The sequence below is a fragment of the Protopterus annectens genome, chromosome 6.part0, assembly GCF_019279795.1.
Source record: "Protopterus annectens isolate FY-2018-M chromosome 6.part0, PAN1.0, whole genome shotgun sequence".
NCBI lineage: Eukaryota > Metazoa > Chordata > Ceratodontiformes > Protopteridae > Protopterus > Protopterus annectens.
The window spans coordinates 1,659,995,459-1,660,022,035 of record NC_056737.1 but is presented as its reverse complement, the minus strand read 5'-3'; the positions used below and the strand labels follow the sequence as shown (position 1 = coordinate 1,660,022,035).

The 26,577-nt window shown below is 37.5% G+C and overlaps 1 protein-coding gene across 1 annotated transcript in view; it reads right to left on the bottom strand.

The window, feature by feature from the left end:
- Nucleotides 1–26,577, bottom strand: part of PLEKHH2 (pleckstrin homology, MyTH4 and FERM domain containing H2) — a 1,501,506-nt gene that overhangs the window by 621,533 nt on the left and 853,396 nt on the right. The window contains exon 14 of the mRNA XM_044075068.1: nucleotides 7,890–8,048. Within this exon, the coding sequence (XP_043931003.1) occupies nucleotides 7,890–8,048 (159 nt within the window). The remainder of the gene's footprint in view (nucleotides 1–7,889; nucleotides 8,049–26,577) is intronic.

Sequence of the window (26,577 nt, the reverse complement as noted above, 5' to 3'; positions counted from 1 at the left end):
ACATTATGAATTTCCCACCCCACTAACATTCGTCCCGCTCTTCCACTTCAAATGCATGGATCCCAAAACAAGTCTCTACCCCACTTGAAAATATTCCAACTGACACCCTTCCTGGATATGACAACATAAACCTCCAGTTCATATATCACTACAAAGATCATCTATGTATTCCTCTTACCTGCATATATAATCTATGTCTCACACAAAGCATTATGCCACAAATTAAGAAAACTGCTCTAATGAAATCCCTCCCAAAGAAAACCAACCTAAAACATACCTTTCATATCTGTTCAATATCCATTCTCCCAACAATTGGAAACTTCTAGAAAAGATGGTCTATACCCAAATCTCTTTCTATATCGAGCAGTACTATCTGCTTTCCACCAAATAGCATGGATTCTAGCCTGAAAAAATTATGACAACATTTTTGTCCCAAACTGATGACATCCTACAAAACACTGATAAAGGCCTCCTTACAGGTGTCCTATGCATTGTCCTAACTAAGGCATTCAACCTCATTGACCACTATCTTCTCCAAAACAAACTAGTTGAAATTGGTTTCAATCCAGACACATACTCAATGACATACACTACATAGTTAAAATACAATTCTCCCAATCAGGATCTGCATCTGTTACTAAAGGTATACCACAAGGATCCATTGTTGTCCCCCCCCCCCCTCCCCTACACCATGTTCATTGACAAACTTCTTTGTCACATCCCCCATCTTCCACTCACCCACTATGCTGACAACATGGTAATTTACCAATCAGGTCACTCTCACACCATTTAATCCCATCTCCAGTCTAACTTACATGAGCTCAATCACTGGCTCATAAACCATAGACTACTTATCAACCCCTCCAAGACCAAAACTCTGTTTTTTGGAACTCCAAAGAAAATTCACCAAGCAACTGACTCTTTTGCTGTCCTTGACGTATACAACCATACCACAGAAACAGCCCCACCTTCAAATATTTAGGATTATGGTTCCATCAGTCCCCATTTCCACACAGACAGAGTGCAAGCAAACAAACTCCTTTCAGATCTGGGTCAAAAAGATCTCTTTTCTGTCTCAACCAGCCACAACAGTCATTGGCAAAGAAGTTCTCCTTTCTAGGCCTGAATAATGGACTGCCCATTGTTTGCTTCTGCAACCAAGAAAACTACAGTTAAACTCCAGACAATCTCTTAACAGCATCTAATGAATGATGACAAACTAACCTCTCTGTGAGCATCACTGTATTAGCATATAAAAGCCACATGTATACTTACAAAACAGCAATTATGTACTTATAACTTGGCATCTGTTATCCTATTTCATTATTTCTCACAACTGGGTCTTGGATCCGACAGAGGATCCAATCCGGCACTACACAGACATAGATTCAAGGTTTGAGCTCTTCCCTCTCCCATAATCTCCTTCTGCACTCTAACCCTCAGATCGAATTTGCTGCACGAACCCTGGAGAATATATACCTGAAACTTTAAGTAAGGGAAACATAGCTCAAAAGCCCAAGACTTCAGCATCCTCAGATTCCCTTAAGAGCACAGATGGGCCAAGGTGGACGGGAAGTGAGGAATAATGAAATACAATAACACAGATGACAAGTTATGGTAAGTTATGGTAAGTTTGGTAAGTACATAGCTGTTGATCTGATGTGATCTATTTCATTATTCCCCATGACTGGGTCAGAATCCCTAGCTACAAATGAATCCATGGAAGGATGTACCTGAGCACAATGGAACCAAAGGATGCTCTGTTTCTGTTTCAATCTGTAATGAGAAAAGAAGGTGTGAGGGCTGGACCAAGTGGCCACAGCACAAATGTCATCTATAGACACCCTCGCAGCAAAGGCTGACAAGGTGGCAACTGACCTGAAAGAGTGAGCCCTAGGCAGACAAGGTAACTCCAAGCTCTTGAGAGAATAAACAGTGGAAATACAATTTAAATCTATTTGGAAATTGTTACCTTAGACACTGCCTGACCACGTCTGTTCAGGGAGAAGGCTACACACAATTGATCAGATTTCCTGAAATGTTTAGTCCTTTGTAAGTAAAATCTTAAGTGTCTATATACATCCAGAGTATGGAGGAGATATTCAGTTTGTTGGAATGATTTGAAAAAAAGACAGGCAACTGAATAGACTGGTTGATATTACTTTCAGTGACTACTTTGGGCATGAAGGAAGGATTAGTTCTCAAGGCCACCCTGTCTTTGTGAAAAATTATATATGGTGACATGGACGACAAAGACTGTAATTCCAAGACTCTCCTAGCTGAAGTTATGGCCATGAGAAAGGCTGTCTTCCAGGACAGAAACTTAATATCACAGGAATGAGCCGGCTCAAAAGAGCTTTGAGTGAGAGACTAAAACATCATAGTCAAATCTCAAGGTAGAGAAGGATCTTTGACAGGACACCTGTGGAGGAAAAACAACTTTCATGAAGGCCTTGCATAGTCTCGAGGAAAAGTAAGGATCCCTATTAACATGAAAATTGGAAATGGACGCCAACTGCATTATGGCAGAGTTTTTGAAATGATGGTTTCTGAGAGGCCAAAATAATTTTCTTAATGAGGGAAGCCAGCCTGGACTCAGTATCACGGGAAGTGGAGAATCATGTGGTTAGATGAAGGGATCAAAGGTTCAATGTTTGCGGTTCAGAGGGATGAGAGATGAGACATGAGATCTGGTGTGGGATCTAGTATCTATAGAGGATAGTTCAGATGAGACTGTAGGAAGGGAAAGCACACTTGAAGAGGCCAAAAATGGGCAATGAGGATCATGGGACACTTCAGTATGTGGGCTTTATGCAGAACCTTGGGGATCAACGGGATTGGTGGATATGCATAATGGAGACCCTTAGGCCAATCATGGACCAGAGCATCCCTCAGGGATTGCCCCCTCTGGAGGGATCAGAGCAAAGTACCTGCTGCATTTGTTGTTCATTAGGTGTGCAAAGAGGTCAGAGCAAGATTAGCCCCATTGGCTGAATATCTGTGACACCACTGATGGATTGAGGGACCACTAGTGCAGGCTCAAGAGGGATCTGCTGAGTCTGAGTCTGTCTGCCAACACGTTGGACTCTCCAGGTATGTGTGTTGCAAGAAGAAAGTGACTGGAAGAAATTGTCCATTCTCAAACTCTCATGGCCTCTCTGCACAGAGGATAAAAACGTGCCCCCCCCCCTGCTTGTTGATGTACCAGACACCTGACATGTTGTCTGTATGAACTGCAATCATCCCCAGAGCAATCCTGAAAGGCTTGCAACATCAGCAGGACTGCTCTCATTCCTAGAACATTTATTTGCAACTTGGTCTCTGTAGGGGACCACATGCCTTGCACAATTCTGCCCTGAAAATGGCCCCCTCACTCTAGCAGGGAAGCATCTGTGGTCACTGCAGCCATGGGAGGGGAGAGAGAAAAGGGTCTGCCTTGGAAGAGGTCTTCTAAAATAAGCCAGCACTGAAGATGTCTCCTGCAAATGGGCGTCAGTCATATCAGCAAAGACATGAGTTGATAGAAGATGGATCATTGGGCTGCTAGCATCCACTGGAGTACTCACATGTAATATGTGTCCAGTGGTACAAGGAGTATCACTGCTGACATGGTCCCCAGAAACTTGAGAACAAGATGCGCCTGTGGTGACCAGCATCTAGAATCGTCTTGACCTACCGCCTGAGCAAATCTACTCTATGAGGGGGGCAGACCTGCAATTTTTGTCACTCTGTTGAGGTGAATTCCTATGAATTCTAAACTTTGCACAGGAGTCAGTTTTGACTTGGCCACATTGACTGTAATACCTAACTTGTCAAAGGTCTCCAAAAAGTACTGCATCACTAATTTCAGTCAATGCCTTGTGGGAGCCATGAGGAGCCAATCATCCAGGTCTGAAAAGTTCTGGAATCCCTGCAGTTTCAAGTGAGCTGCGACCACTGCCAAGCATTTGGTAAGCACCCAGGGTGGTGGTGGTGGGGGGGGGGGCTGTAGCGAGTCCAAACAGCAGGGCTCTGAATTGAAAATGATTGACTCACAGCCGGAAGTGCAGATGCCTCCTGCAGTGCCTGTCTATCTTGATGTCATAGTAGACATCCTGGAGGTCTGTGCAGCACATCCACTCATCCTTGTGCAAAAGCGGCAAGACAGACTGAACAGTAACCATCCAGAACTTTGACTTCTTGACAAACAGATTCAACTTGCTGAGGTCCAAAATCGGACAGAGGTTCCCAGTCCTTTTTGAGGTTTCTTTCTGAGGATAAACTCTTGGCTAAGCTTGTAAGGGCCCCAGGGCCATTAGCCTACTAACTGCCTATGATCCTATGAGCATTGTAACCCTCTAATGTCTTGGACTTCATGCAAGCCATCCATCTCTTTGCTGGACATTCTTGTTCCCTCTTTCCTTCTTCCTGTCTCTCCCAAAATCTTCTTCTCCAAATCACCTTTCCTACATATGTGACCAAACCATTATTCATTATTCTCTTTGGCCTTTTCTGCAACTGGTGCTAAAATAGCTTCTGTTCCGATGTCATCATTTCTTCGTCTGTCCCGCAGTGTGCAGCCTATCACCCATCTCAGGAACATCACTTCCATCATCTCTAGTTTTTTCAACTGCTTTGCCTTCACTGCCCAGGTTTCTGTACTATACATAGGTACTGGTCACACCACTGTTTTAAACACCTTACCTTTCAGCTTCTTTGGCATTCTGATATCACACACTACCCCTTAACTTTTGTGCCAGCTGGCTGCAGCCCCTCTGATTCTAACTTTTACTTTCTCCTTCAGACTTCCATTCTCCTCAACCACCTCTCCCAGATACATCACATATTAACCTGTTCCACTATTTTCTAGTCTATCTCAATTTTCAGCTTCTACCAATTTCCTCCATTTGCTGCCATGGCAACCATCTTGTCTGTACTTTGTTTCATTCCATGTGCCTTCAGTTTTGCATTCCATTTGTCTATAATTTGCTGAAGTTCCTGTTCAGTCTACTTGTAATGTACACATCGTCTGCATACAGTAGCTTTATCAATCTGTATCCACCCAACCAGTTTACTAATGTGGTCCATAACCAGTATGCATAGCAGTACACTCAGAGAACCATGGGGTACATTCAATCCCAATGGGATCTCCCTCTGTCAGTCTGAACACTGTTCATACTTTCCTCATTGAGTTCTTGTGTATAGCCTGCAATAATGCTTCCATTGTTTCCTGGACTGCAAGCAATTGCAGTACTGGCCAAATTAGCTTTCTTAGGATCGTGTCTTGGAATGGCCAGTTGGATTCTTTCCTCATCTCTAGCTTCTTCTCCACTATCTGTCTCAATGCAAACATCAGGTCTTTTCTGCTGTATACTGATCTGCACCCATCTCCCATCTTACTTCTACAACTCTGCATATTCCTCTATCAATCACCTTCTCCGACATTTTCTTCCATATGGCATGAGTATGATAGCTCTGTACTGCCTAGAGTTGTGAATGATCCCTTTGTTCTTGTACACTGGCACTAGAATGTTTATTCTCAAATCATCCGCAGTACACCTCCATACTGCTATACATACCCTCAGGAGCCATTTCTCCTCTAATTCACCCAATATTTTGATCATGGGTTCAGAGGAGACTACAGTTTGGGTATAGATCAGAACTCTTACAAGCCTAGGCAACATAACCTGATTTTTCCCAATATATGCCCTCTAGGGGCAAGAGGATGGCATGGGTTTGTGCCTATGTCTTGAGTATCTTACAGATTGCATATCTAGTACAACCTCATCTGAGCCTGCTGCTTTCCTTGACATCATTTTTCTTAGTGCTGATTTAATGTTTTCTAGGGTGGGCTCTTCCTTCTTTTCTACTTTAGTCTGTGTATGGGGCAGTACAGTTTCTATGGGATTTTTTTTTTCATTCAGAATCTGCTTGAGGTACCTCTTCCACCGTGTACTGATATCCTCTGGAACGGTGAACAGGTTGGTGCTGGCATCTCTTACAAATGGTGTCTGATTATTATATTTTTTATTTTTCTGTATTTGTCTTTCAACCTTTCTTTGTGCTATTTATTGAATCACTTTCTAGATGCTGGTATAGTGCCTCTCTGATGCCTAGTTCTTTGCTTTCATGACTGATGTCTTAGTCGCTGTGTTAGCCAACCAGTATTCTTTCTTAAACTGGTCCATCTATTCTAGCTCTCAATTCTTCCTGCACTCCTTCTTCCTACTGATAACTCCCTGAACTTCTGCATTCCTCTACCAACTTTCTTTATGTACTTTATTTCCATCCCAGACTCAAATGCATATCTGTTTCATAGTCTTCACAGATGATGTTTTGAGACACTACATTTCTCTTTGACTCTACCTATCTTCTCTTCTTCCTGAAGTGCTAGACTAGCCCAGAGTAATTCCTTGAAATCTTGTATTTTTTCTCCAGTCAAATTCCACTGTGGCCACCAGTTCTGATGTCGACTGTTTTACTGTAGATGACTTTGCAGTCACTGATTTAACCCCAGTGCCCATTCCTTACTAGTAGAAGAGTAAGTGAGTTGCATGTTGGCCACTCATGTAATCTTGTGACTCTCTCACTTGCTCAGCCATGTGTTGTTCAACATCAAGCCATTTGCCAGACAGAAGTCTAGAAGGGACTCTCCTTCTTTATTCCTGTTGCCCCATACATGAAGTCCCTAGCAGTCTTCATATCCTGTTCTGTCTGTCCTGATATGAGCATTCAGGTCCCCCAAAATCAATACCATCTCATGCTGTCTTGCTTTATCTCTGCATCCTGCTGTTACTTATCAAATGTTGCATTTTGAAAAGTATGGCTGTCAAAATGTAACCATCAAGTAATGTACCACTCCCCAGAAATAAGGTGGCTATAAAAATCAATCTAGAGAAAAATTTCAATGCCTTGCACTTGGGCATGGTCAAATCCCCAAGTACTTTTATGATATGGAAAGAATAGGCAAGTACATTAACGTAAGTGATAAATCCCTAGTCTCCTTCAAGTACTGCAGGTAATGGTCCTCTGGGGACTCTTTAATGTATTGGGAAGGGATACTGCAGATCCCAGACAAGAATTTGTTACCCTATGGAAGATTCCCAAACACTCACATAAATACGGTCTAACATATAAGAAAACATGGACAACGTCAGCATAATATAGTATACTAAGGGTATGCAGCAAGTACAACTTTCAGTGCTGGTCTCTCATTTTCACCACCAAGTATGCTATGCATACTAAATGTGATATCAGTGTTGGTATCCTACTGACTTATGCCTTATTTAAGGACCTTACATAGAATAATGGGCACCAAAATGTCAATGCATTGACATGCTCTCATTAAAACATGGATTGTGTACAACTACACAGTAACAACAAACTGCTGGCAATAAACCTAGAGTTTTAAAGAAAGCAAGCATGAAAGGGCTTTCTGGTTTGTGCTACACGCTAGAAAGTTTTACTCCTCCTCCTCAAGATGTAGTGGAACAAAAGAAGTCAAAATGTTCTGTTACTTTTTTGAAAATTGTCACAACAGCATATTTTGGCAATCTTTTCAATGCACTTTGCAATAATCCTCTTTGAAACTGATGGATTGTTGTGGTATTATCTCATAAAAATGTGAAGTTGGTAATCAAGATGTGACTTTTACAAGCTTGGAACAATGTGTTTATATTTATTTTCTTATTACTAGACTGTACATTTTTTAACAAGCATATTTAACTGCTTTTGTATTTTGATGCACTACTATTATAGAGAAAACACAGTTATTGTACCCAGTAAAATAATTTTGGAGATCTCATCTAAAAATGCCAAACATGACCTTATTTACCATTTACATAAAAAGTTCATATGAACCTTACCAAGGATGCAGTAAAAAATGGTATGCTAGCTAGTGTTTACTTTACCTTAGTCAGTAGTCCTTTCACTGACGGCCTCACATCAGGATGTGTGAACAGAGGACTTACAGCCTGCACTCGAAGGACATTCTGTAACACATGAAGCCACTCCTCCAGAATATTCGGAGAATCTGCTGTCAGGTAGTAAGTTCTTTTTTCAGTTATCAGCTTGGATAAGGACGTAAATAAGAATAATAAGCCTCAAATGAAACCATGTACATACATACCTACATACATACATACAAGCACAAAATATTTTTGATTTAGACACTTCACTAAAGTGCCAAATTCATTTTCCATGGCTATTCAACATTGGTAAAGAATAATCAAAGAAAGTTACAACTGCTACAATGTGCTAGTTATATAGCAAGAACTTTAACCCAAATCTCATCCCCAAGTTATGAGATACAATACAAAATATGCACATTTGTTTTAGTGTATTGCTCCTACCTTTAAACATTGTCTAGCTTCCATCGGAGTTCATACTGTTTGAACCCAATGTACCCACTACACCACCACAAAATTATCATTCATTAATTTTTGTAACACTCACTGGCTGTGCCTTCCTTCCTTACATAAACTGTTTCAAAGAGTTGAAGACCTTTTAGCACTCCCTTGGCTTTGCTCACTTCTTTTTATTTCTAAAAAGGCTCAGCAATAACTGAAGATCATGATCATGATATTCATCTCACTGTTGTACACGGTTCAAGAGATTAATGCTGTATAAACATGAACACTTTAAAAGCTAGAGTGTTACCACATGTAACAGAATGTTTCTGAGTAGGATAGGATGGATGTCAGCTTCCTTCTCATTTATTACTGCCATCATTCAATGTTTCTATGCTGTTTTTTTTTTAAAGGTTGCTAACTTTTCTTTCCTAAAACATCTGCAACCTATTATCACTGGATGAGAAGTTTAACTAATTCTGTCAAGCAAGATGCTATGAAATAGAAAACAAACACATACAGAAAACCAGAAATGAGGGAAACTAGTGCTGTTCTTAAATTTTGGGGAAACATTTAAATGTGTTAAGAGGCACACTGGCTATGTTGCCCACAAACGTGATAAAAATGTACAACACTAAATATTTACTTCAACCAAGCACTGAGCAGAAGTGATAGTGAAGGTGAGAGTTTCTCAAAAATAACAATCCAGTTAAAATTCGATGTAGTTTAATGAAAATAAAACGGATAAGCGCTTCATCAGATCCATGTTCAAACCTCTTAACAGATAATCTATATATAAGGAGAGCCATTTAAAATCAACCAATCATAGTAATTAATTTAGCTCAAGCTTCTGCTTAAAGTTACAACGTGTTACAGACAATTACAAGGCACAACACTTCTCATATAAAAAACCTGTAATAACTAAGGTCTCCTATGACATGTAAGAAATATAAAAAATATAAAAATACATATATGGAAAGAGACAAATACAAACTTGTTATAGGTGCTGCAATATATGATGAATGACTTATTCATACTCAACCAGAAATATTAACAGATCACAGCCTTTCCTATTAGTAAACATCCTAACCTTTAAAAACACAGAATCACATAGCAGCATAACATATATAGATATACATAATATGAAAAATGCAATAACATATTAATACCTAAAAAATGTATATTTATATATATAAAAAATGATGGAACTCCTCATATATATGAAGTATACAATGGGAAACTATTGAAACTTGCTATCATTTAACATGCCTATGCTGCCTCAACCTTGGTTTTATAGACGCCCTTTCATTTAATCCAGAGCCTATCTGCTCTCAGTCTTATTATCCAGTCACTCTCTTTTCCCTCAGTAAACGTCCTAACGTCACCTCCCCTGGAAGTTGGGGTGATGACTTCTAACACTCTAAAGAGAAATTCATGTTCCTGACCATTCGTGGCAACATGTTTAGCTAAGGCGTTGTGTGGTGTGCCTTTCCTAATATGATAATTGTGTTCTCTCATCCTGTCTCTAAGCGGGCGGTTGGTCTTACCCACATAGAAGGAGGAGCACATCTGGCACACTGCTAAATAGACCACATGAATGGTCATACAGTTGGCATCTACAGTAGTGTGAAATACTCTTTTTAAATCCGGATGAAAAAACTCAACGTTGCTGTCAATAAATGGACAGAAAGTACAGTGACCACATAGTCTCGTACAACCAATATCTGTGGGACGTCTACCCAGTCTTGGATAACACAACAACCTTTTTAGGTTGTATTGGTTCCTGAAAAGAAAACGTGGGGCTTCCCCCACTATCTGCTTGAGGTCATCATCAACTTGCAGAACACACCAGAACTTATTAACAATCTCCCTAATATCAGGTTGATCTGATGAATAAACAATCGGAAACTTAACACAAGATTCAATCTTTCCCATCCCTATACTATTCGGGCCCATAGGTCCAAAATACGGCCTAGCTGTTGTTGAACGTAGATTGTTAACCTCATCCAAATACAGATTGACCTCACTCTGATTATAACCCCTATCCACTAAACTCTTCCTCAGGTTATCTGATTCATTGGCAAATCCGACATCCATGGGGTTCAGCCTAGAGGCCCTAATCACCTGCCCTTTCATGATGTTCCTGAATATAAATGTTGGATGCATACTCGTTCTCATGAGTAATGAATTACAATGGCAAGCCTTCCGGTATACTCCGGTATTAATAATCTCATCCGATAGCCTTTCCACAAATAAATCTAGGAACTCAATCCTATGTTCAGAGAAATGCATAGTAAACTTGAGGAAAGTGGTTAAACTATTCATCAAGGTATGCATGGAGTCCAATTGTGCTGGTGTCCCCCTCCATAACACAAAAAGATCATCGACAAAACGCCGATAGAACACTACATGCTCCTCAAATAATGTTTCACGAAACAACACATGTTCCTCCCAATGGGCTAAGAAGATGTTGGCATAACTGTTCGCACAGGTGTGCCCATGGCTACACCATCACATTGCCTGTAAAAAACATCTCTAAACATAAATAAGTTATTCTCAAGAACCAATTCTAGAAAATGTACTATCAAATCAATTTTAACCTCTCCATAATCACTGTGTTTCCTCAAATATTCTAATGCATAGGTAAGTCCTAGTCCATTGGGTATGACTGTAAACAGGGACTGAACGTCAAATGTTACAAATAAACAATCAACTATATTCCCTTGTTGTTTGATACAGTCATAGAAGTCAACCAGAAACTGCTTGGAGTCCCGTAATACAAAAGCATTGTTGTTGAACATTTGTCTTAGATGTTTTTCAACATAAACAGATAAATGCTCAGTGACCCACCCACGACCAGAAACAATTGGTCTCATGGGTGGATCCTTAGAGTCTTTGTGTATCTTAGGTAGCCCGTTTATAACTGGTATAACAGGTGTCTGGATATAAAGGTACTCATATAGTTCCTTCCCAATTAAATTACTCTGAAAGATATCAGATAAAGTGCAGTGCACATACCTAATTATGTCACTAACAGCATCTACCGTAATCACTTCATAAAATTTATCATGCAACATGGTTTCCATGGTTGTATTATAGTGTAACATGTCCATGACAACAACCCTTCCACCCTTGTCAGCTGGTCTGATAATGATGGTTGAATCGTCCTGTAATTTTTTAAGACTAACCCTCTCATTACGGGTAAGGTTATCTGACCTCATAGATCTTCTCACCATCCTATTATTGAAATAACTATGGAATTCATCCTCCATAAGTTTCAGGAAAGCCTCTACCAGTGGATGATGCATGGGTACATACTCACTAAGGTTCCTGAAAATAAACCCTCTTTCATCTGCTGACTCATGATTAGAGTCCTTATATAAATATTTCAACATTACATTCCTACAAAACAACTTCAGGTTAATGATAGTATCAGTCAATCTACTCTGACCTTTTGGAATGAAGTTCAATCCTTTACTCAATAGTTTAATGTCATCCCTATCTAAAACCTTACTTGATATGTTGTGAACTAACGCTTGTTCGTCCACATCTTCTTCAAGGTTTGGTGAGATAGGGGCTCTCCTGATGACTTCGTCTTCTGTCTGCCTCGACTCATGGAGCGTGACCTCCGTGGGCCCTTCTCCAGGCGTGTAGGCAGAGGAAAAGACAAGTCAGAGCTTACATTATTGGTTAATTCTATTGGCTCTATCCTTACCTTAGGTCTGACCACAACATGAGACTCCCCAGCTGATGGTATAGGTTTATCTCTGGTGACACGTACCTCCGGATATAGGTTAGTGTCAGACTGCATACTAGGATGCATGATGTGTATAACATCAATGGAGTCATTGTGATTATCCATAGAACTCCCATTAACTGGTAGTCTTCCTGCACTCATCAGGTCACTCACACCTTTGTCCAAACTTACACAAGCCTCAGATGCAGAAAATTCCTTAATTGGAACATTATCACACACAGTCACACTATTAACAACATTAGGTATATGAACTCTAACATCAGCATTGATATTAGAGGAAACACTATCACATACAGTAACAGTATTGGTAATATCAGACATCAAAACTCTAACATCTGCATTAACAATCCCAGTATTTTTCTTATTCTTATATTCTTATATTATATTATTCTAATAAGACTGAGAGCAGATAGGGGCTCTGGATTAAATGAAAGGGCGTCTATAAAACCAAGGTTGAGGCAGCGTAAGCATGTTAAATGATAGCAGGTTTCAATAGTTTCCCATTGTATACTTCATATATATGATGAGTTCCATCATTTTTTATATATATAAATATACACTTTTTAGGTATTAATATGTTATTGCGTTTTTCATATTATGTACATCTATATATGTTATGCTGCTATGTGATTCTGTGTTTTTAAAGGTTAGGATGTTTACTAATAGGAAAGGCTGTGATCTGTTAATATTTCTGGTTGAGTATGAATAAATAATTCATCATATATTGCAGCACCTATAACAAGTTTGTATTTGTCTCTTTCCATATATGTATTTTTATATTTTTTATATTTCTTACATGTCATAGGAGACCTTAGTTATTACAGGTTTTTTATATGAGAAGTGTTGTGCCTTGTAATTGTCTGTAACACATTGTAACTTTAAGCAGAAGCTTGAGTTAAATTAATTACTATGATTGGTTGATTTTAAATGGCTCTCCTTATATATATATTATCTGTTAAGAGGTTTGAACATGGATCTGATGAAGCTGTTACAGTGAAAGCGCTTATCCATTTTATTTTCATTAAACTACATCGAATTTTAACTGGATTGTTATTTTTGAGAAACTTTCACCTTCACTATCATTCCTGCTCAGTGCTTGGTTGATGTGATTACACTTTTTAATTTTTCCCTGAGCAGTGGTGCTAACCTGGGAAGCAGCATTTTGTCTGATTTTATTTTTACTAAATATTTACTAATGGAGTTACTTCATGGACAGCTAGTGAAATAATCCTTCAGATAAATCCACTCCAGAAAACATTGTAACTGTGGTACAGTAATGTATATTGATCATGGCAAGCCACATGTTCTACAAAGATAATGAAATTCTGAAGCAAGGCAGTTTTCTTATCACATCCATTCTACAAATATTTTCAAACTAATCATGAACAAAATGTCAGCTGTAATGAACCTTATTTCTGTCTGGCTGTATCCCTGTACCTCAAATATACTCTACAGTAAGCATCATTTTCATCTGAATGCAAACTCTTCTACCTGCAAATCCACCTGCAAAAACATGAGCAGTGCAGCTAGAAGTAAGCTGCTTTTCTGTGTTAATAAGCACCAATATTTTTCTTGCTGATATCCATGGCTCTCTAGAACTTAAAATGGCCTTACCTTTAGTACTACCTCATATATCCTCCCAGTACAAGAAATAATTTACCAATTTAATTTGCTATGCCAGTTTGATAGCTTTATTTCTGCCTTCTAAGAAATTGCAAACAAACAGACACTCATGAATGAAACCAAGCAGTGGCCTGTGATATTTCTGCTGAAATAAGACAACAATGGGTAAGCTATCTTCACATTTGGCCACCAGAAAGATCTGTACAAGAGCTGATGTCCAAGCAGCATATGCTGTCCTTCACACCTCTCAAGTCCTCCATGTCATTCTCATTAGCTCTAAAATAATGAGGTCTTCTATATGAGCTGATAATTTGCTCTGTAATCATAATTTATATCTATTTTGTCAAGTCTCATCAACGTTTATTGTTAAGGGAGAGGTCATTATTACTACACCAAGTATGTATTTCTGTAGACCACTTCAAAGAACTTAGCATTTTTTGTTTATGACCAGAATTACCTTGTCTACATCCAAAAGCATATCTGTTCATATGGCATACATTTTCCCCTTTTGTTTCTCAGAAGACGTACCACTAGTATACACACACCTGTGGGAAACCACTGCTAATCCTCATTGAAATGAGCTGAAAACCACCTTCCTAGCTTGCTGTATCATGCTGCTTAAGAATTGTTTAATTGTTTCAACAAAATATGGATTGACATTTAATGCATTAAACTTGCCACTTATTCATCTGCAGGGGAACAGTGTCAAATGCCACAGCAAGGTAAATAAAAATCGAAAGCACTGTCAATTCTTTTATTAAGTGCTGCTACCTCTTCAAAGAATACCATGAAATTCAGAAGGTAAGATGCCCCTTAACAAAATCATAATAAATATTATTATTATTATTATCAATCTTCATTCACAGGATCATAGGAAATGCAAGACAATTTCCATCTTGCCAATACCCACCTTCATGCAATGGAAAAGCAGATCAATCACTGACTAAAGTTATGAGTACCCATCCTGTCTTCCAGGCTATTTGAAGAATGCTAAGGTGTCATTCTAACTTGCACAGGAAGTTTGTTCAAGAAGTGAGGGTGAGTGATGTGTAATAAATTTGTCTCTCCAGTATGTTTTATTTCTGTTCTGGTGGAGATTTAGATCCCACGCTCTTGTATTAGTGGAGCTATTTGACTTGTGAAAATACAGAAGATCAGAAAGGATGATGTTCCAAATGGTGTGGAATATAAGGTATAGATCAACGTACAAGAAAGTATAAGAAACTGTGTAAAGGCATATATAGCACTTCAAGCCTTTCCTGGTAGAGCAAGGACTTTAGGTCAGCAATCTGCTTTGTTAGGAACCTCAGGGGCCCTTTCTAGTCACTTAAGTCTAGAAAGGTACAACCTCAAAGGAGCACTGTACTCAATAATTGGTCTAATAAGGGCTACATAAAGAGGAATAATAACTTCTTTTGACCTGAATGATATGCCCTTAGATATTAGCATAGCCGGCGTTAGGTACCCGCAGAACCCACAGCTGTGGGGGGTCCCCGGTTATCTCCCCGTGAATGAGGGCTCTCATCCAGCAGCACAGGTTTCTCCATCTCCTCTTTTCGTTCAGCTCATAAAAAAAGTGGTACAGCATACTTACAAAATTCACATCTGCGACATTTCATTATTGTCTGCATATTCCTCGCCACCTCGTTATCGCAAACTTTTTTCCATTTTTTTTTTTTGTTTTCTTTTGATTTGTCAGTAAGCTGCTCTCAATCAGGTCCACTTCAGTGAAGCAAGGAATATGATTGGCTGCAGCATGCACGCAAGCAAGTTGTTTTTTTTTTGTTTTTTTTTAATTGTTTAAAATTTCATCTTTTATTTTCATTGCAAAGATAGGTTTAAACACACACGCAGTCTGTTTACAGTTAATATAAAGAGTCTTGTATATGACAAAGCTGGGACTTTAAAGTTGGGGACTTTACAGGTCAGCAGACTTCTAGGAACCTGTGAGTGTGTTGGTGATGAGCAGAAACTAATCACCATGAAAGAATTATTACTACATTAACTTGGTGTGTTATACTGCCAGTTTGTTAAAGGCTTAACTGTTCCATCAAGGTCACAACGGAGAGAGAGAACTGGATTACTAAGTGTTTGAAATCTGTGCCTGAAGACCATTGGTATCATAGACAGCAGTAACATGCACTTGTCTGCCATAGCCACTTTCTTTTGCTGGGTATCACTGATTTGATGTCACTGACATACCTCTCAATCTCTTAAAACAAGAAATCTGGACGAAACCATAAACAATGGGGGTACAAAGGCACAAAAATAAGGACATTTTAAAGTACTGTTCTTACAAACTCAGAAAATTGATAGAATAAAAGATTTTGCATTAGCATGAATTTTCTGAAGAGTATGAAGTCTGAAACTCAAATGTCTGTCATTATTTTCTGACTTCAAATCCCAATAATTTGCCAGAAACCAGTTTTTATGAGAAACAGACCAGGACATGAAGCAGAAATCTGGACATTCTGTGAAAGTCTGTACAGGTGAGAGGTATAATTTTGTTTTGACTTTTTTTTTCTTTTCTGAATGGTCCCAAATATTTAGTGGGCTGTCAAGGGTCCTGGATGTTTATGATTGGAGAAACCCAGTAATTTTTCATAGTATATGGAGCTTCAGCTCTGCCAGAAACTGGCTGTAAGTGAAGTGTGTCTGTTCAATGGCCTTTAAAGCTGCTATAAATGCGTGGCATTGTGAGCTGTAAATTGTATGTATTACAGCTTTCAGAACTGTCAAAAGTCTTGAAACTGTTCGGAATTGGACGCATTGTAAAACTAAAGTCTGACATATCTGAAATTTGTGCACAAACCACCTCCCCCCCCCCCCCATATCAGAAAAATATATAATCTTTTTGCCAATTTTGAACTTTAAAAATCATAAAGCTCCCTGTCCAAACTACATGGAGGATTATAATCTCATCTTTAATAAAACAAATCTTTTTTTTTCTTTTAATTAATTTAAGAAATACGCCTCTAGAGCTTTGCTTTTAAAGTTAATTTCTAAATCCAGTTTGAGAATACATGAGTTTTCCAATCAAGACTAACTACTCTTTTTTTTTTCTGTTGTGTTGAGCTTTAACTGTCCCTATGGTAAAAATTTGAAAATGTGTTGGATTTGTTGCTCCCATACAGTGACCAGACAAGCTAAGTGCATGTGCAGCCAAACTTTGGTCTGGTCTTCCTTTTGTGTGTCAGTATACGCATGTAAAGCTATTAGCATTTCCAGTCCTGTTCTGTTGTCAGTTGCCTGTGTAGGCTCAGACTTCAGCGTAACATCCCAGAAAGTCAGAGAAAAAAAGTCTACATACTATAAAGTAGACAAGAGGATAACATCGCCCTTATCCAGCCCATATTTAAGACAGCTATTGGTGAGCATACCTTCTCTAGACATGACTCCACTTTGTGGTATAGATTCACTCTAGAGATCTCACAATACCCTTGTAGGTTTTAAAAAAGACTAACAGAGAGCTCATCTTTAGAAAGGAGTCATGTGCAAGTTCATAGGTTAGTAGTAGGATAACCTCCCTTGTGGGCCTTTTTTAGCCTAGCCAAATTTTCAATTTGGTGCTTGGAACTACCTTTTTCATTCTGTGTTTAGATTAACCCTACCCACTCATGGACTACATTTATATTACCTGACCAACTAACTAGGATCACAATGCTTTAGGAAGAATGTTCAAGAACTATGAACTGACTATATCTAAATGCATTTCTGAACTAACATAGCCATATTCCACCACCAAACTGACATAGCATCAGTCTTTAGTACATATATTGTACATATTGCATATATTATATATAGCTTACAAGTAATATTTTTACATCATAACCTTCTCTATACAAGTTATTATTCTAATTCTCATCAGTCATGATCTGTATATGGTCTTTGTTGTTTATTCAGTTTCTTTGCAGTCCTATTTTATTTTGCTTGAATGTAATATGTGTGACTAATATGTGTTTATCATATGAGATTCTGTATTCAGCTGCTATCTCCATTGTTCTTTGAGCCTAGGTCATGTCTGAAAAAAAGTCTCAACAGACTAGCCAATCTATACTAATAATAATAGTAGGTAAGTAGGTAAATAAATAAACAACTGTTTATATGAGTTTGAGTTAATTTTTCTGTAATCACTGTACTAAAGATGTAGTGCTGCTGCCTTGATGCATGCTAATGCACAATTAGATATCTGCCTTGTATTTTTGGAATGTCCTTCATCAAAAATGTGGGTTCATGCAATGCGTGCTACTGCAAATTATGTCCTATTTTTATTAATTCATAATACATTTTTAAAATGCCTAATATGGGGGGGGGGTACCGGCTTTGAGAATGTTGTAGAATGTACAGATGTTTTAATGTATACTAATATAAATCCTGTTATGCTAGTACTGTCTATACCAGTAGTGTTTATAACTATCCCTGATGCTATGACTTTGTTTTATGATACATTTTTGCTTTGTTTGTAATTATTGTATTCAGAGCTTGGGAGCATGGTTGGGGGCTGTGAGAATGTTGCAAAGTTTTTAAATGTTTGTCTGGTATTTTTGTTTGTTTCATAAAACTGAGATCACACAAGATATAAGCATGTTGTTAATGTTATGCCTCTGTATTTTTTTATTTTTCAACTTCATCCAGACATTAGGAGTTGGGGGTTGTGAGCATTCTACAGAATGTACTTGTGACTTAATGCATGCTAATGCACAATTAGATGTTTGCCTGGTATTTTTGTTCTGTTCCTCATCAAAAATGTGAGTTCACCCAATGCATAGTACCGCAAAATATGTTCTACTATTTTTATTCATTCAGATGTACATTGTTTAAAATGCCTAATATTGGGAGGGGGGTTAGCAGCTCTGAGAATGTTGCAGAATGTATGAATGTGTAACGTATACTAATGCAAACCCTGTTATGCTAGTACTGTGTACACCATCAATGTTTATAACTATCCCTGATGCTGTGACTTTGTTCTACGATTTTTTTTACTTTGCCTGTAGTTATTGTGTTGAGAGGTTGGGAGCATGGTTAGGGTCTGTGTGAATGTTGCAGCTGTATTTGTCTTGTGTGTCTGTGTTGTGTATGGGAGCCAGTGTGGGGGTCTTTGTGGGTCTGGCTACCTTAATGCAGTACAGAGGCTTGTCGTAATGTAACAACATTACTACTAAATGCCAGTCAGTCACAGCTCTCAATCTCTTGGCACAAAAAGATCTGGACAAAGCCAAAGATAATGGGGGACAGCCCCAAAAATTGGGACAAATTTTAAATATTGCTCTTATAAATTTTGCTAGTATAAAAGATCTTGTGTTACCGTGCATTTTCTGAAGGATATGAAGTGAAACTCAAATGCCTGTCATTATTTGTGACTTTACCCTCACTGATTTGCCACAAAAAATCCAGAAAACTACAAATTTTGAGGAACCGACCAAAAATGAGTCAAAGCTGGACATTCTGCGAAAATCTGTGCAGTTGAGAAGTATGCAGTCTGTGTGCATGCTCTGAGTGGCTAACTTGCTGTACTGCAGGAGTTTGTCATAATGTAACATTGGTACTAAATGCCGGTCCGTTTGTGTACCTTGGCACACAGATTCTTAATGATCTGAATGTAGTAACACTATAGTGAGTGAAAAATGGTGCTGGATAAGATCGACAGGGAAGGGGGTGTAACTGCAATGTAGTTACTCTTTATATTCTCCTGAGTAGGGCCCCCAACTTGAAACTTGCTGGGGGCCCCAAAAATGTTAGCACTGGCCCAGGATATTAGTTATGCTAAATCAAATATTTTCTGACTACTGGTCCTATATGGTGGTTGAAGGAGACGGAATTACCAACCCAGATTACAAAATCCCTAACTACCTATCATTTTGGAGAAGGTTCTGGCTATACTGTACATTGAGGGAGGGAGTTACATACCAAATGCGATGATGCTACACTTTATCAGCATTTAATTTTAGCCCTTTTCCAAACTCCAGTTGTTTAAGAGAGTTAGACCCTGCTATAATAAGTGGGGATCAGTCAGAGATTTGACAGTATAGCCCAGTTTGCAGTCATCTGCAGTCACAGTTTATTATTTATGAGAATAATTTATCTTTATTTTGATTCAGCACTCAATAGTTCTAATTTTGTACTGGTGTTTGGATAGAATTTTTACACACAGCAGTAGATGGCAGCACTATAATGTTTCTTACCTGCACAATACACTTGTTACATTCAGTAAGCAATGTATTACTATTTTTTATTGGACCAAAAATAATTAAACTTGGCTGGTGGCTAAACTCAAAACATCAAACAAAAAAACACAAACAAGGACAGGAGACACAAAAATTTTAATCCAATTAAGCGCTTTTATCCATGATATCACTGGACATCCACAGAACTGAAAATTGATAAACAGCACTTAATTATATAGCAAACCAAGAGTGACATGACATACAATTAAAACATTATCTACAAAATATGAATTTAAAAATGTGCATCTGTCAAATATTGTATAAACATATGTATGTATGTATATATTTCTTTATAATAAAACTGACTACATAAAAATATATCCCTGACACTTTACACATTTTCAAGAGATAGACTACACTAAAGTTTTTTTTTCAGCTTTTTTCTTTCTTTCTTTTTTGTGACTCAGTAGACATTGAACATACAAAGTCTATTAAAATCCAGGTGAAAAACAAAAACAGCATCTAACCTTACTTGCCAAATCCTTTACCTCCAACGTCTTATTCATATCCAACCAGTACAACCTTCTTCCAGTTTGTCAAATATAAAGAAGGAACATTTCTTAAAAGAGTTGTACATTGTAGAATGTTTTGCTAAGATATTAGTGCCATTATGTGTTTTTATAGCTTAAACACGTCCATTGATAGGCTTGTTCAATTTTCCAGTTGTTTTACCTAAATAAAAGCTACTGCATGTTTCACAGGTGACATAATAAACCACCCCTTCTGGGATACAAATGGCCTTAAAATTAGGTGTGTACATTTCTCCTTTCAACAAATGTGAACCTTCATTAATAAATATGCAACAGCATAGGAAATAAAATAAAAATAAAAAAAGTGTAAAACGGGTATCAGATGAGTATGTGTTTCTTTGGGCTAGTAATGAATATAATAATACAACGATGTACTGGTGAAATGTGAAAAACAGGATGGAAAATGGAAAAAGAGTATATCTTTCATATGCTGATGAATCAGTTTTTGTGACAAAAATATAGTATGGATTAGGGAAACTATGTCAAGGATGGAAAGGGGGTTAAGTAAAGCTGCATTTGGGTTAAATAGGTCAAAAGGTAAAGGGTTTGGGAAAATAAAAAATATAAATGGAATATATATTTACTAGAAATTAAATAAATATATTAGGGATCAAGTTCAGTAAAAGCAGGAAGATAACAGAACAAAGGAGAAAAATTATGGAGGAAATAAAGAAATTAGTCAGTTGATGGAAAACTTCAACTTATCCTTCAGAAAGAAAGTATATGGTTGGTATTCATAGCCACTCTACAAACCCGTAAAGGCTATCCATTCTCTTTGTGCATTTCCAGAACAAAGGCATGACTCACAGAGGCTACTTACACTAACATGAGATGGCCACTAATACACTTAAGTAGATAAAGTAATAAGATGCAAATGATGTAAAACTGTTTATGCTAATAAGTCCTTCTCACACCTGTTTGCAATTCCGTTGGAATTTCACAAATACTGTGCAGTCCACAGATTCGCTAAAACAGACGTAATTGTGCCTTTTCTACCTACTTTTCAATCTGTGAAGATGCCATCCCTTGCTGCTTGCTTTGTTATTTACAGCCTAGCAGCTTGTCTTGGCCAAACTGCATCATTAATGTACCTAAAATAACATGCCAAAGTCGTACACTGAATTTCTGACCCACTCATCAGCCAAAAAACAGAGCAGTGAAAGCATGCCTGCTTTCATCACAAATATATCAAAGATCTGAGTACAAAACCAGGTTTGGTGGCACAACACCCATATTTATATATATATATATATATATATATATATATATATATATATATATATATATATATGCTTATTCCCAATCCATAAAAAGTTAAAGTTGTGTTGCAGTAATCTCCACAGCATCACCAACACATTCATAGTATTACTGTAAGCACTTTGCTTCCCCTAATACTTTTCTGTATTCACACTGTCATTTTTCATTCAGGAGTGACACTCAGAAATTCCCCAGTAAAGCACCGTGTATCTTGGCACAACTATACATTCTTGTAAAATGCAGTATATCAGACTACACTCACTTAAAATTATGTATGTATGTATGTCGTGTATAGCATAATCAGTACATGCCACCAAAATTAATTTCTAAAATATCTTTCACATTGCCATTATGACTACTTCCATATACATTTCAAGCTGCTGCCAGGAAATCCCATTCATAAATGACATAAATTTCATCAATACTTGCATAAATAATTTGCATCTGATCTTCATAGCAATAAAATATGCAATTTTCCTAGTAAGCATCTAACATCAGTATGAACAGCTTGCTAAAAAATTTCTAACATTTTACTATCTATTCCTAACTTGAAAAAGTTTGTGGTTTCTTAAACTGTTTGTCACATGACTCAAATGATCACAAGAAGACAAACTGATGAAATAAACAACTGAATCAAATTACTTGCCAAAGAACCAAACCGAGTATTTCCTAAAAACTTAATAAAGCGCTTTTCGTCTTGCCTTTTAGCAAGACTTCTTCAGATAACAGATACTTTCAATACTACAAGTTATATACAGATTAAATTAGTCACATGATCAATTTAAAAGCAATAAAGCACATTAAGTTTTTAGGAAGTACTCGGTCTGGTTCTTTGGCAAGTAATTTGATTCAAATGATCAGAAACTAATATGGCAATCACAAACTAATATGGCAATTGTCTAAATTCCGAGTCATTTGCACATGTTGTATGCAAATTAGACTTTTTAGGCTTCTTTCTATGAATTGCAGTAATACACAAGCTTGCAAGTCAACTTATCAAAATAACCAGGCATCCAGTATTTGTGAATGCACTGTAGACAGCTGCACAGACCTCAGCAGTTCCCAGCAATCCTCATGAACACAAAAACAACCCTTTAATATTCCTACAACGGAAAAGGGGAAAATGGAGTTATATACAGTTCAGTCTACACAATCATGCAGCATAATGCATACTAATCCTACAAACTCTGACAAACCTCAATATCTCATATCACTCAAATCTTTAATATAAGTTGATAATGACACACAGGAAGACTTATTTATGCAAAAATGGAAAAAGAGGGAGTTCTACTTTTCAATACTGCAAAACTAATGCTTACAGACATGATTAATACATATCATTCAAATTTACTGTTCAAATAAAGAAACAAAGGTGAACCATGTAAGCAGAAACACATGCAATTGACATTAAAAGTAAGGATTTATTCATCATGGAAATGGAATGTGAATGTATTCCTTTATTTCCTTAAAAGAAAAAAATATATATGAAAAAGTGCTTTTGCATAGTACTTCTCACATACTGTATGATTAACCATCAACTACTTTATGCAATTTCTGCAACTGGGTGCATTTTTTAAATGCCTTTACATTTCTGTAGTGATTTCAAATAACCTATGTCAACTGAATTTGCAAATAACGTAGCTATGCTCTTTGCAAATAATCGCTACGGAATTGTGAAACTCAGGACTATGAATACCAACCTGAATGTTAAACCCATATAATATAATAGAAAAGATGGATATTTGGGGAGTATATATATGTTTATAAGAAAAATGGAGAAAGAATTGTTAGAATATTTTTCAGTTTTACTTGGGGATCAAAACACAATCCAGTTAGGATGTGAAATCTTTATAAGAAGAAGAAAGAGGGAGATTTGAATTTAAGAAATCCAGTGGTATATCTGGTATCTATACACCTTTTTGGGTATTAAAAATATGAAGGAGAAGGAAGGTAGTCTAATAGGGATATTTAATACAGAGACATGGAAAAAAGAAGTAAAAAAAGAGGAGATGATAGAAAATGAAAATTACAATTAAAAGATAAAATTGTGGAAAATTAAGACTAATGAAGTTAAAAAAGATAGGAAGGAATGGTATAATATAATAATGGAAAATATTATTTAATACATTCATAGAAAGATCATAAGGATTAGATTAAAAAAGGAATAAAAATAGAAGGGAAAGATTAGAAGATTTTTATGATGCTGAAGATTTTTTGTTCACATTATTATTGGATATGTTGCCTGTAAAAGTAGTATGCGATAAAAAATCAAAAGTATAAGTGGGAAGCTTTTCAAAATATAAACATGGATGTAATATTATATGGAAATACAAAAAACAAAAAATGTGAAGCTGACAAAAGAATGCTGGTAGTAACAGTGTGGTGGTATGGAAAAGAAGATGTAATGAATTGCTGCCTAATAAAGAATAGGAATGATGGAAATGTGTTGGTTGAAAAACTGGTTGAGATAAAGATGGGGAGAGAGAATGAAAGAAGTTAACCTTTATGAAACTGAAGATGTAAGACACTGAAAGTATTGTAAATATTGTAAAAAGGGAAAAATAGAATGGAAGGGATGTAATGCATTAAGACGTGTGTGTGTGTGTGTGTGTGTGTAAAGCAACCCCTACTTTTTCGATAAGTGCCATGTGATCTTTTACATCCACCTGAACTAATGCTAACTCAGGCAGATGAGGCTTCAGTTTAATATCTCATCTGAAGGACAGTACACTTACGAGTGCAGCACTCCTTGTATGCTGCACTACAATGTCATTATTGTTAAAATTAATCCAACTACTTGGTATGAGAACAGAACCCAAAATCTTCTGCATTAAAAGTGACTGCACTACCTGATAAGCTATTGAGACTGCTATCCATCCAGTGTTATGTACCAGATATAGTGCCTCCTCTTTGCTTAATAATTACCATATGAAGGCTTGACTCTCACAGCTTTGTAAATACATAATTTCTTTGAAAGCACTGACACTCACTCCTCCAGGGTCATGCTTACTGAGGTGGGCTTGCTTTTCCAGCCTGACTGATTGCTTCCCACTGTGTGTGTGTGGGGGGATCTTTCTTCATTCCCCTCCCATTCCCATTTCCACAACCACACCCTGGATCCTTCAGTTTACTTTCATTATTCTCCATCTGCTTTACTACTTTTCTCCTAACCAGCATCTTCCAGTCATCTTGTTTCACTGTCACTCATTCTAATATTTCTTTCTACAAGCAAAAATCTCATACTAACATTTATAGTATATCCTCTAAATTGACATTCTTCCTTTTCATTAACTTTCTCACAAACAAGATAATGTACTCATATTTCTACAATCAGACATCCCTCCACAATATCTCAGTACTACTATAACTAAAATATTAAGGCAGTCTCACATTCTTCTCGCAAAAAATTGCCACACAATACTACTTTACCCTCTTAACACTTTAACCTCCTTCTACATATACAATTCTAACTGCCCTGTGTGCCCCTATACCTACAGCCAGTACCTTACTCCTACTCACTCTATGCCAAGATGCTGCTCCCTCTATAAAACCATTTCATCTTCTCCTTCTTTCTCCTTTCTAACCTCACCTCCTCCGCTCTACTCACTCATTCTACTACCAAAATACTTGCATAAGTTATTTTCCATCCTATTACCTCTCCTTAAAAGTAATATTACCCAAAACCCAGTGTCACAGCATCTCAACTGTTATCAATACCCAGAGCATTACAAACAAAATGGACCCAATCAATGCAATAAAAACTCTCCACAATCCAGACCACGCAACTATTACCAAGCCTTGGCTAAAACCTGACCGCCCTTCTCTTTACCACCTATAATCCAGGTACAACTAACTCACGGACAGTAAACCAAACAACTCCAAAGAATGAGGTACCCTTCTTCTGTACAAACCTCAATTTGTCAAGCTTCATCCATCCTTATATCTTAGCTAAATAGGATCCTAGCAGAAACTGCCCTACCCAGTACTACTAATATTGAACTAGAAGTCAAACACCTCCCTCCTTCCTCCTTTATGAACAAATTTAAACATGTTATTCATGTAATTTAGCCACTATAAATAAACAGAAAAACATATTAGTTCAAGGATACTTTAATGTCAACATGTTAAAACCCATTAATCTAGAGCTCACCAAGTTACTTAGAGAGAATTAACTGATTAAATAGTCAAACACCCCACCAGACCCAACCTTATAACCTCAAACCACCCCCTTATTGACCTATGTTGAGCGATAATATGCCCCACCAGTTTCACACTATTTTGCACAATTACCAAAACCAAGGTCAAACTAAAGATGTGTTCCAAATCCAAATCCAGTGGCATTACTGCATAACTAAATACTGCTCTCAGTTCCTTCAACCACTTACCTGTTCCAAACACCACAGATAGAAACATTGGAGCTGAACTCCTTACAAACGATTGTTCCTATTTTTAAGACTGAATCTTTACCTTTAGCTCCAGACTTTCCAATTTCAAACCTAAACGGTGGCTCACCCAAGAGTTAAAATTCCTTCTCAAACTCAAGGATGAAGCCTGACAACCATGAAGAGTTAAATCCTCCAGAAGAAAAAAGGAAAAGTACATAAATCTTATAAAAGCCATTAGATGGTTAATGTCCAAAATATCCTTAAGCACAGAAATTTTGGAAAGAAGTCGGTCAAGATGGAAACTACTTCACTCATTCACATCTACTTCCTTCTCATCATCAGTGGAGGCTTTCTGGAAACACTTTAGTGGCCTTCTCAAATGTTCTGGAAACCCACACACGAATGCCACTCATTTCCCACCTGAATATTTTCCCAGGCAGATATGCCTAAAGGATGACCTACCACTACTAAAAT